Consider the following 12,899-nt stretch of genomic DNA (forward strand, 5'->3'; position numbering starts at 1 on the left):
CCTTAGCAGCATGTGTTTTATTTTACGTACGACATATGGTATTTTGTGTTTATGAAACAAGGAAAGGTGTAGATTTTAACTATAAGGAGCCAAATATTTCTAAAGCTCAACAACTTTTTGAGTACTGAAATGCAGCCAGTAGATTTTTAAGATTAAATTTAAATCATATGCCAACTTTCATTGCTCCAAATCGCAACAAAGTTATATTTTAAAGGTAGAGATCCTACAGCATTATGGACCAAAACCATACAATCCAACAGTTTTCTCTTGCATAATATTTGGGGACAGTCCCAAAGCAAAACTTACAAATACGTTCAAATAACACGTATGTTTGCATGCTTGTGGCTGTCTGTGGCTGACCTGATCATTTGAACATTACCGCTAAACCTCAGGTATGAGGGTGCTGTGGACCTTGTTTCTGCTAAGGAAAAACAAACAAAAAGAATCAGTAATAAAAAAAACAACTTGCCATCCCTAAGTAAAAATTTAATTTTCAGTGATATTAAATCACTTTGAAGTTTTCAGACATGTCATTAAAAAGACTGCATTAATCCAACATCTTAAAAGGTCCTGCACAGACTTCACTGTAGTCTATGTGCTTATATTTTGGCAGAATGGCCATAAGCTGACTGGCAGAACTTGTGGGGAAGTGTACAGTAAGTGTTGACAGTGTAGGACTGCACATGCGACTGCTCCCATTAAAGAGATAAATATGCCCTCTTTAATCTTTACAACTGAATGAGCTTATCACTCTCCCTCGCACAACACATCATTAAACCGTGTCATGAATCCTCTGGCGTTGTTTACACTTTGATTTACTGAGATGAAAACATTTTCTTCAATCAGACTGGCAGAGTTCTCAGTACAAGGCCTGTCAGCGTGTGACAATCAACCATGAATAGCAAACATGATTAGCAGCTGCACGAGGGGAATTGTAAAGTTACAGCTGGTTATAAATATTGTGACAAGATTATTGCATGATGCAAGTCACGAGCAGAGATTTGATGTCTTTGCATGCAGTGACAGAAGAGATGTGTGTAAGCATGTACTGAGTCCAGCATCGACTTTATGTGACTCATATAGCTACAGTAAATCTGTATTTTAATATTACAGGCTTTAAAAGAGAGCTGACACAGTTTCTTCTGTGCAGCCTGCTGCTCACATATCCAACACTGACTGGCTATATTTATAAGCCATTACATAACATGTTAAACTGCTCATTGGGAAAATTGAGGTGACCCAGTTAAGACAGCAACCTGGCTTAATATTAATACTCAGAGAAACAGAGAGAGAAAGAAGGGTGCATGGTGCATTCATACTGTGTTAGTGTGCAGCCGAGAGGAAAACCTTGCACAGATAATCAGGTGGTAGTAGAAAGGGTGCATAAAGTACACTTTCTACTACTACCAGGTAACATCCTCATGCATGAGCTATACTCATCAGCCACTTTATTGGATACACCTTGTATCAGGTTGGACTCCTTTTGACCTCCAGTACTGCCTTCATGGCATAGATTCAACAAGTTTCTTGAAACGATCCTCTGAGATTTTAGTCCACATTGATGTTGCTGCATATTTGTCATCTGCACATCCATGATGTGAATCTCTGGTTTCATCAAATCCTAAAGATGCTCTACTGGGTTGAAATCTGGTCACTGTGGAGGCCATATCAGTGCAGTGAACTCCAGAGATGTTTCGAGGTTTGTGACATGTGTTAACCTGCTGGAAGGAGGATGGCTACACTGTGGTTATAAAGGGATGGATGTGGTTAAAGGATGCTCCATTGACACTAAAGGGCTACAATTGAACCGCCGCCACCATTCTGAAGTGATGGCAAGATGGATCCATGAGTTTGTTTATTTAAAACTCTGCCTAAACAACTCGAATGCTGTATTTGTTACCGGTCACCTTTAAAGGTGGTCAGCCAAGTAGAAGCTCCAGAGGTCCAGATGCCTTCACACAAGCTCTCAAGACTACCATGACCTGGATTACTGAATCTATATGGACTTCTACATATTTTGGTCGTAATGAGTGGTTATTTGAGCTGCTGTTGCCTTCCCAGTAGCTCAAAGCAGTCTGGCCATTATTCTCTGACAGCCGATATTAACAAGGCATTTTTACCCAGTGAAGTGCCGCTCACTGGATATTTTTTCATTTCCGGAGCATTCTCTGTAAACCCTACAGATGGTTGTGTGGGGAAATGCCAATAGATCAGCAGTTTCTGAAATACTTAGACAGTATGAACAATCAGGTCACATTTTGTTCTTAAATCACATTTCTCCTACATTCTGAACTTCAGCAGGTAGCCTTGACCATATCTAAATGACTAAATGCATTGAGTTACTGCCATGTAACTGGTTGATTAGATATGCATTAACAAGCAGATTTACAGGTATAAAAGCAGCTGGTGAGTATCACACAGCTACAAGGGTTTCATGTACTGCATGTGGATCAATGTAAAGTGTTTTTAACCCTAACCCATGATGACTGGAAAAACCCATCAGTGCCTGAACCACGGAAGTTGTACCGTCCATGATTGCATAATTAATTTGAAATGAGCATTGACTACCTGTGAGCACCAGCGAATAATTATAGTACGAGTGCCCTCCTGCTGTGCTTCTGTGTGTAAAGTGAATACAAATGCAAAGCCCTCAAGGTCTCTGAGAAAGCCAGTGTGTTTATGACCCCTGCTGTGATTAATTGTCATATTAGTCTGTGTGCGTGCTTGAGTGAATACAGTTGTCTCGGCAGCTCCACAAGGTGTGTGAGCATTTCCTGCTGTGACAGCGTACACACAGACACGCAAAACTCACACTGACTGAAAGTTCACGAGTTCATTTTGAAGTCAGTCACGTCTGAAAACATCAGATTACAAGTCAGCAGGCGACTAAGTCAAAAGTGACGCATTAGCCATTTGACTGGTCTATAGTATAAAATAATGCTTCCTGCTGGGACGCACACATTCAAACTCACAATTATTCAGGAATATTTACACGAATGAAGGCGAAAGAGGCACATCTTTACTTAAGGTCATTTTTACTGATTGATTTCTGCAACATACAAACGTGTGTGTGTGTGTGACAGGATGGGGCTGAGGGGGCGTGGCTGAATGAGAGTCCCACAGGAGGCGATGAGCAAGCAGCAGCGAATCACATCGCTTATGGTCATGCCGCTAATGATGATTGGAGGGCAGAGGGAAAGGGTGAGTGCGGGCAGGCGGGCTCTCTCTTAAAGGCACAGGTGGGCTCTTTACTGAGATCGAGGCGTGTGCATGAGTGTGTGTGTGTGTGGAGTGGAAATGAGGATAACGAATTATAAGAGAATCAATAAAGTTAAAGACAGCCTCTTCTGTTGTGCGTGGGCATACAGATGTGTTGGAAATGACAACCTTTCTCAAAAAAAAAAAATGGGAAAAGGCAGAAAGAAGGGCAGGAGTGGGCGAATATTAAAGAAGCAAAAACAAAATGGAAAGTAAGTAGGAAACGACAGATGCTCCTTGTAGAGAACAGGACATTCATCTCAGTTGCACATTTCAAAAAAAAAAGAAAAAAAAAGTTCAAAAAGAATAAATGATGGAGAGGAGAGTGAGTGAGAAACGATGATTGGGTGGGGAGGGGGAGGGGGGCAGTGGACTTGTGTCACAACAAACAACTGCATATACAAAAATAACTTTTCAAATACCATTTACAAAAAACAACCAACCAATATTATCATCATTATTAATATTATTATTACAATCTTGTTCACAGCCCATTGTAGTTATCTCAAAGAGGGCTGGGCTGGCAACCTCTGCTTTTCCTCTGCCAACCAATTAAAACTTTGTTTTTAATCTAAGCATATAATTCCAAAAAAAAACAAAGAAAAAAAACAAACCCTGAAATATTTGCCAAAAGCAAAAACAAGAGGGTAGCAGAATAATTTACAGTTTAAAGAAAAACATTGTGTAGAGGGAGGATTCATCATCATGCACTGATTTTCTTACATCTTCTGTTAATAGGAACATTTAGGAGATAGAAAAAAAGGAAATCTGAAGTATTTTATACCTAAACTGTCCTGTACAGCTCTTTATAAAACAATGCATATACTGTATAGTTATGGCAGCTAATGAAAGAGAACAAAAAAAGAAGAAAGAAAAAAAAAGGAGTAAACAGTAGTAGTCCTGGGTCCCTGGCTGCTGTTGTCCTATTGGATCATTGTCTCAGAAGCAGTTAAAGAACAACACGCCGTCAGATGAGAAACCAAACAAGTGTGACTTGTAGAGAAGGCTTGGAGGTTTAATTTCAATTTGTCGAGTCAAAGGTTCAAGCGTTTCAGGCGATGTGTAACATTCAGACTCCGAAACACCGAGGTTTGTCGTGAGCAAACTGGCAGCTGAAAGGAAAGAAACTTTCATGGTTGATCAGCTGAGGTTTGGCAGAAGGAAAGAAACCCACAGAAGAACAGCAAATAAACGGAAGAAATATGAGTCCCGAGCAGACGAGCCAAAAACACAGAAAGAAGAAAAGAGCAAATAAAGGAAGGCTGTCATCAGCTGTCTTCTCTGAAAGGTGGACTAAGGCAGGCTCATGGTCCCAGTTGTGAGAGTCAGAGTCACAGAGCTAACAAGTTTGGCTTTTTCTGTGTTTAATGTCATTTTATCTCAAACGTGGGTAGCTTAAATTAATAAATTGGAGAATTTTTTTCTAAGGTGGAACTGTACTCTTTGGTTCAGCTGCTTGGAGCTCACACATATATACTACACTTTACACAAATTCATTGGCTTTAATCTTACCGTTTTTGCTTTCAGACTATAGACTGTATATAGAAGATGTAACCACCATCTGTTTTTGATTTCCGTTTTTAAAACCTCAACTTTTCTTTTTCTTTTTTTTGAAAGGTCATATGATCCGTAAGTGCTTAGTAATAGATTAATAAAATGCTAGAATTTCACTCACTGACACTGAAGCACAAACTTCTTTGATATGTCTGTGCAACAAGTCAGATACAAAAATGCCCCCATAAATCACCAGCATCGCAAAAATGCTTCCTGTTTGGGTACACCTGTCAATCAAAACAACGCCCCCCACCCCAGCTTTAAGCCTCACCAGTACCCATGTGAATAAGTAATGTAAAAATCCACCCACCATATTCTTTATATAAAGGGGCAAATAAACTATAGAGTCCAAAAAAGGCTGGAAATTCAGAGATTTTAATATGGGACTATGGACTCTATGAAGCCTCAAGTGGCCACTACAGAAACTGCAGTTTTTGCTAGTTCATTCTCTCTTTTTTTTTTATTTAAAGCTCAGTTAGTTGCCACTGAGACATTGACACAACTATTACTGCCAGCTGCCATAAAATCACCAGCTGCACTTTAATGAACACCACAATGGCCAAACTTTGTTAACCTGTCACTCTGGCGGAGAAGCATGGACGTGTAAAATAGCAGAGCTAACAACAGCAGTGAGAAACGGGTAACAGTGAGCTCTGGCGCTTTTGTTTCCGTGACGATCCTTTGTAATGTAGCACCAGCACTTTGAAACAGGGAGAGAAAGACAAAGAGAGAGCACCCTGGCAACCTGTGCATACCCAACAGAAATGGGTAACAGATTATCTAAGTTCGCTTTCAAGATTGTTGTTCGTTCAGTAGGAGGCAACAGACAACTTCTGGGAGTTCAGCCTCCCACAGTAGTTTTTCTAATTTAAGGTAATTCCTGATATAGGAGGGAAAAAAAAAATTCTCATTTGGCTTTAAACAAAGCGCTCAGCCTGAACACTTTATTTATATTTGACATGTAACAGCCTTAAAAGTGAGATGTCTACAGCTCATGGAGGAAAAACATGCCCGCTCTTAGTCTTCTCTCCAGTCACACCCCCCCCCCCCCAAAAAAAAAAAAAAAAAAAAGTGAGAAACCCCCCCACAGGAATTATCCTTTATTAAAACAGGGAACTAACCAAACTGATCCCAGGTCAGCATCTAGAGTAGTCAAACCTGCCAACATCAGCAAGCTGAGGAGGAGAACATTCTAGCTTCTTGACTGTCCCTGCTCGGCACAGTGGCACTTTGCAGGGAGGACTGAGGAGGAGGAGGAAGAGGAGGGTACTGGCAAACAGTCACTCAGAAGGTTTTTCTATGAAATGCGTAGCATCTATCATCTTGGTTTTTGGACCAGCCAGGTGAGGTCGGTAGACCCCATCTCCTGACAAGGGAGGACAGTGGTGGTGGACGGGCAGCTGGACTGTTCCATCATGTCCACTCCAGGGGGGGTTGTCGAGGACCTTTGGGCTGAATGCAGCGGTTACCGAACCCTGGAAGGAGAAAATGTCTTAGCTCAGTTTGTTTAACCTCAACACCAGAGGGAAAACCTGCCTGCTCTCAAGAACCATCAAACGTTTTCTGCACATGCAGCCCAAAGCGAGCTTTCTGATCAGCAAAATCAGCGGCACAAATCAAAAAATGATGACCTTAATAGAAACCATGTTTGTCAGTAATATTTCCTGCACAGATTCACTATTTATGTTCCTTCAAAGGCTCAACTAGTAGAGACTTGAACAACAACAGTATCCAATCACAATTACAAAATAAAAGTCATCTACAACAAATGAGACCGTAGACTTACCCACCCAGCTCTGGCTTGCTGTTGTTGCTTGTTGTGGTGCCAGCAGATGGAAGGTCGGCTGGAGAGGTCGTCGCACAGTCAGACGCATCTACACATAATCAAATGCAACAAGAAACACAGATTAATGGGGTGGAAGTATTCTTGAAATAACAGTGGTGTATATGCTACTCATAATTCAAGTCAATTACATTATGAAGCAGATTTTAAAATGAGTTCATTAGAGTGATATAGATCATGTGAGAAAATATAAAAAAAATGAAGTCAAGAAGACAGAAAACATGCTTAACAACAAGACAGTACAGGATAAACATACAAGACTCTTAAAATAACTGAAAACAAAATGAATTACAGTGAAACCTTAAATGTTAAAATAGTGTAATCATTAAAAACTACCAACAGCCGTATGTAACAAGTAGATATGATAGCTTACAGCATTTATTGCTCAAGTTAAAAATATACTAGTCAAAAAAAAAAGAAACTCAAGTTTTGTGTTTTAAATAGATTTTAGTTTTTAAATTTTTTTTTTTTAGGAGATATGGCCTCTGGACGTGATTCAAGCAGTCACTTGTCTGCTCACGGACCACACAAGTGTTTCGATTTGCTGTTGAGGAGCTGCTTTCCATTCCTGAATGAGTGCAGCCACCTACTGTGGAAAGATCATTGATTGTGGATGCCTCTCATGAACACATTAACCCAGCATCCAAACACTTGTATTGTATGTTCTGAGACCACCGGCTTGAGAATGCAGAAAATTTAACAAACACTACAAGAGAGGTTATTTGTATCTGGTAAACAATCATGACCAACAAAAGTAAACGCAGTAAGAAGATGTTGTGTTCTGGTCTAGTGGAGAATCTACATTATTGTTACAGCTAGCTGCTAGCCAATAATAACCGTTTATGTACTTTGCACATCTGTGGTACCCAGCTGTATCCCAGAATGCAAAGCACACCTGACCACATGAAGGACTTAGCTCAAACCTGCAGCATACACGTGTATGCAGTTTGCTCGGATTGCGTTCACACCATAAACAAAGTGCTCCGGCGTTCTGAGACCACCTCAGGGTCTCGGTGGGGTTCCTTTGGTATGCACCCGAGTCTGATTACTGCGTTCACACCTGCACACCACGAGGGGGAGGGACCGAACCAGAGAATAATTTAAACACACCAAATACCACAGGTGCAAAAAAACAGCCTACCAGGTTAAAATGTTGTAGAGAGAAATAGATTTAAGACAAAGACGAACACACAAAATGTGTTTTTTGGGGTTTTTTTGACAAGGGCTTTAAATGTTTATGTATCAACACGTCCCATGAGACAACATCTGGTTCACTAGGTAGTGTTACTGTGCAAAAATTCAAACATTTCTCTCCCATGAAAGTTTGATGCTAAAAGCCCGGCTTGCAACGCAGCCTTTTTATACTTAAGAAATGCTCCTAGTGAGTTATACTCATAAAAAGGTAAAAAAAAATATCCCCACTGAATTTAAGTCAAATAAGCTGTCATAGCCACAGTAAAACTACTGAAGCAATAAAGTGGCATTAACCATCATCACACAATCCTCATAGCACAGATAAGCATATCCACTCATTATAATTGCAGCTCTCTCTAGACATGTTTTATCTTTTTCACTCCCTTTCCCCCCTCCTCCTGTATCTCTGTTACTCTCTCATCCTCGCAGCGGTTTTTCTGACCAACACTGTCAGTGTTATCATCGGCAGGCTAATTTGTAAATCACTAAAGGTCCCTTTCCTGCTCCGCTCTGCTGGCCGACTACTGTGAGCACAAAAAATATCGGGGAACATGCAGAGAGGCAGGGACGGAGAGTTCAAACAGAGGTGAGAGATGAAGGAAGAGAATTAGTGGACTAATGATTTGCGCGTTCGCACCTTTATGTGAACTCCACTCGGCTGAAGCTGATGTTTTCGCTTCCAAAGGGTCTGGCGGAGAGGAAGACAATCGGTGAATTTAACACAGGATGGGCGTTTGAGGACAAATGATCAAAAGACGCACAATACAGCACAAACGCACACACATTCCCACACGCTTAAAAAAAAAAAATCAGTCAATCCTCAAAAGGTGCTCCCAAGTTGTGCCTGCATTTATGTAAAACATTTGAAATAATTATTTGAACCATAATGATCCGGGCGCACACAGCGGACAGCCTCTTAAACTGCTTTTCTTTACATTAACCTCATCTTTCTGCCCTCTTGTATCCATGTTTCTATTTGTAACTCGCCTCCCAAAGCTGTAACTATAACCGTCTCCATCTCTGCATGGCTGAAATAAGCAATGCTGACCTCTAGTGTTCCAAAACTGCCAAAGTACCTCTCAGCAGTGGGTTAATTTTTAACACAAACGCCTCCTTTTCATCTCATGTGTTCCCTCGTGGTGGAATATTTTTAATACTGTTTTGTTCCACTATCAGAGGAGCTGTGCAGGGAGGAAGGAAAAAAAGAAGAAGAAGAACAGCAGAAGGCAGCAGGATGGTCGCGCTAATGGCGAGTCAATCCTGTGAACGAGAGGCCTCCTACCTGCAATATGCGAGTCCATCTGGTTGTTTGAAGTGAGGATGACAGAGACTGAGGCCCCTACCTGTTCATACGCTGTACTAGGCAAGAGAAGCAGAACACAGAAAACCAGTTTCCTCCTGTTTCAGCTCACATCAGAGGCTGCCGACTGCATCAAACAACCACTGCTGCCTGGCTTTACTCTCACTACCAAGTTCGCGAAAATATGGCTAAACCACACAGCAGCACATGAATCTGTGATTCAACCGCCTCTTCCCCCCGCCCCTTTTTGTTAAAAGAAGGACAACACAATAACGTGGCCGCCCAGTCAATCAACACCACTGGGTACACACCTGTGGAACTTGACCAATGCAAACGCACCTGTGGCCAGTATGAAGGACTCAGGGGTTCGCTCGGGGAGAGGGGGAGGGGAGTCGTCGCTGTCCCAGCAGTCTGGGTTAAAAAGGTCAGAGGTCAAATGAGAAGCAAGGTTAACTACTGGCCGAGAAGAAAGGCAAAAAGATCGGCAGTCATATGGAGACAAAAAGGCAAGAATGTTAAATGTTATATAATTTGTCTGCATATTGTTACTTTATACAGATATTCACTGGTTCTATTTGGTGTATATCGTATTATCATTACTTCATTTTAGGGATCAGAGAAATGCCCGTATAGTCTCATGTTTGCCATGCTGGCTGCCACTGGACTACTGGCAGATAAGATGACATTGACCCTTGGTAGTGTCGCTTAGTGTTGTGCTCATTTTGTCCTTAAAAGATCTGGGATCCAGTTTTTGTTCAGCAAAGTTACGTTTAGGCTTAAAGATTTTAAAACCGTTAATAATCTGTTAATTTCTCTGTTAATTTCTCTGTCTGACAAGAAACAATAAATAAATGAAAGTAAAAACAATATCCACAATGGCCAATCTGTTATTTTTAGTGATGTTTTCAGTTTGTGGAACCGCCACACATAAGTCATAGCTACAGTTTCTTAAAAATCTCTTCTTCAAATTCAGCATCATCGTTACCAGGTTATAGTTAAGTTAGTGTGACATATGAAGGGGAAAATATGACACTTTAAAGTTTGGCTGGTTAAGATACTTCTGCTTTACACAAAGCCAGCAGTTAAATTAAACCCTTCTCATATGCCAACCAAGAAAGTTAAAAAAGAAATCAGCTGACTTTCTTGGTTGGCAAAAAGAGTCAAAGTCAAAATCTTAAGTTAAATATTAGGTGATGTCCCCTTCATCTAATATTCCACCATCTGACCAAGGCCCACTGCCTTACTGTGGATACTCCGATGCTCGAGCTTCTTCCCAGAGTCCAAAGACATGCAATTAGTGTGATTAGGTTAACTGGTGATTATAATTGCCTATAGGAAGGGCTGTTCGATATAACAATATATATCGGATGACGATATAAAAACGTCTATCGTTTCATTTTACGCTATCGTTTGTTTCGTGGTGTCGCAAAATAAACTGTTTACGGCAATATTTTTTTCATCGTTTTGTGTCACTGTAGTGGCTATATTAATTTCTTAAAATTCTGTCTCTCTCTTATATTTAAAATAACCACACTATGGATGGACAAGCGGCTGTTTTTATGCGTTGTGGTTAGCAACGACGGTAAAACCATCGCGTGTCCGCTTGTTTATTTTCCACACAAACCTTTCACAATAAAGCTCAAGATCCTGTTGAGACTTTTCAAAATAAACCGAATCACATGAAAGAGCAGATTATTTACGGATGAGAAGTAAAAAAGAGCCGCCAGGTGCTAAAAAATAAACCTTAGACTCAAACGTTAGAACAGGCTTTTCCCCGCAGCACGCCGTGTAATAAATACAAAGAAAACGGCGGCTGTTACAACTTATGTCTAAAAATGTATAGTTTCATGCATCTGTTAAAACACTCGACTCCAGCTACACAACGCCCAGCTGTAAACACTTCACGCAAGTTGAGCTGCCCGAGATTCACAGAATTTACAGAAAATGTTACATTGTTGTGATTCATATCGTTATCAGACGATAGATGTATTATATTGGGATATGAGATTTTGGTCATATTGCACAGCCCTACCTATAGGTGTGAATGTGAGTGCAAATGGTTCGTCTCTCTGTGTTAACCTATGCCCATGGTAGCTGGGATATGCTCCAGCACCCCGGTGAACCTGATAAGGATAAGTGATACTACAGCAAGTTAATATCACTGTAAATAATGAGGTAGAGACAACTAAGCACATTGACTGTGTATTTTAATTTTAAAAGAGTGTTGTCATTAGCCAATGCAGATATTTTTTTTTTTTTAAAGTTTATTTTGAATTTACCGTCTTTTATTCACACTTTTGTTTCTGGCAAAAGTAAAATACAAATAAATTTAAAAAAAAAATCCCAAATGTTGTCTGAAGGTTTTTAGGTGTAGATGGGACACAACACCACCTCAGCATAAACTGTATGCTCTGGTAAATGTCATCTTGTTTGCAGACAGTCCAATCACAATCAAAAACGCAAACGCTTAAGAAATGTATTAGACCACCTGTGTTAAAAACAAGAAAAACCTTTTGTATTAGAAATGGATCAAAAACTGTTTTTTTCTGTAAACTGTACATATAAAAACTCATGAATAACATGATAATTATATTTCAGAATTAAAAACTGTTTTGATTATTTTTTATAATTATAAACTAAAACATTAGCTGTATATATTTGATCCCTCCATAATTTCCTGCTCATTTTGCTTAATTCTTCTTTGTTTGTTACAGGCTTGTAAAGCACTGTGAGCTGCACTAATCTCTCTAAAATGGGCAATTACAAAAGGTGTGAGTGATTCATTGGCAACGCAGTCAGCAAAACAGGCAGCCACCAGCTTTCTATTGACCAACCACAAAGCAGCAATTTGCTCAGAGCAACTCCTCAACAAAGCAGCCATTAGATGCTTGCAACCAATCAAACAGCAGCTGTTAGCTTTTCATAACTGAAGCACTGCTGCAGCCCAGACAGAGTGTGAGAGAAAGCCAAGCAGACTGAATCAGTCGACGTCAAAACAGAGACATTTTCACATCCGATTTTAAATATTGGAAATACTCAAGGAGAGCGTGACATCAGGTATAATGCCAGAGATTCAATGGCATGTCAGTATATTTTGAATTTAAACTGCGCAGATGATTTCAGCCCAGTCCGCTCAATTTCACGTGAGCTCAGATCAAAGAATGAAGAGCAGCAGGAGAAGTCTCAGTCCTCACACCCCACCAGGAGATTAAAACCCACTTCTCCTTGTCACAATCACATCAATCCCAAACAGCGTGACACTGTCTGTTTGACCCAACGTGCACCAAAGTGGCGTAAGTGCATTCATCAGTATCATGCAGTGTTGATCTTTCCCCATCCAACATGCACACACAGTTTTCTGCTCGGCAAACACACAAAACAATTTCTTTCATCCTTTCTCCCATTCACAAATTCCCTCACTTAGACAAACACACATAAACAAGCTGAAGGAGGAATAGTTGTTTCCACACATGTCCATATTTGCAGCATTCCTCCAAAACCAACCAATTAGTCAAACAGTCATGCTTTGTGTGAGACTCACTGGAAACTATCTCTCTCTGTTTTTGTTGTCTTTTCCTCTTATTCCTTTTTTCCATTCCTCCCGTTTTGCCCTCTCCTGGCCTCTAACTCCTCAGCAGTGAGAACACAGTGTGTGTGTTGACAGATATAGCTTGTCATTAGCTTGTTGTCTGAGACCTCTGGCTCCTTACCGACCCAGAAAATTACTCTACAGTGTGATGTTTTTTACTT

General features: G+C 40.4%; 1 protein-coding gene and 1 long non-coding RNA gene across 7 annotated transcripts in view; one reads left to right on the forward strand and one right to left on the reverse strand.

The window, feature by feature from the left end:
• The first annotated feature begins 40 nt into the window (after positions 1–40).
• On the forward strand, positions 41–4,656 carry LOC146499587 (uncharacterized). Its single transcript, XR_014870094.1, has 2 exons — positions 41–2,073; positions 2,340–4,656. It is a non-coding gene; the product is annotated as an uncharacterized LOC146499587 (long non-coding RNA).
• Positions 3,019–12,899, reverse strand: part of LOC146499588 (tyrosine-protein phosphatase non-receptor type 12-like) — a 54,397-nt gene continuing 44,516 nt past the window's right edge. The window contains exons 15-18 of one of the 6 annotated variants that reach the window (XM_085137245.1): positions 9,489–9,560; positions 8,487–8,537; positions 6,603–6,686; positions 3,019–6,287 (exon numbers count right to left, since the gene is read on the reverse strand). In XM_085137245.1, coding sequence (XP_084993371.1) covers positions 6,226–6,287; positions 6,603–6,686; positions 8,487–8,537; positions 9,489–9,560 — 269 coding nt within the window. In that variant the 3' untranslated portion in view covers positions 3,019–6,225. The other 5 variants (XM_085137246.1, XM_085137247.1, XM_085137249.1 and 2 more) reach the window with 5 other exon arrangements.

Source organism: Neolamprologus multifasciatus, chromosome 17 (genome assembly GCF_963576455.1).
Source record: "Neolamprologus multifasciatus chromosome 17, fNeoMul1.2, whole genome shotgun sequence".
In the NCBI taxonomy this organism is placed as follows: Eukaryota; Metazoa; Chordata; class Actinopteri; order Cichliformes; family Cichlidae; genus Neolamprologus; species Neolamprologus multifasciatus.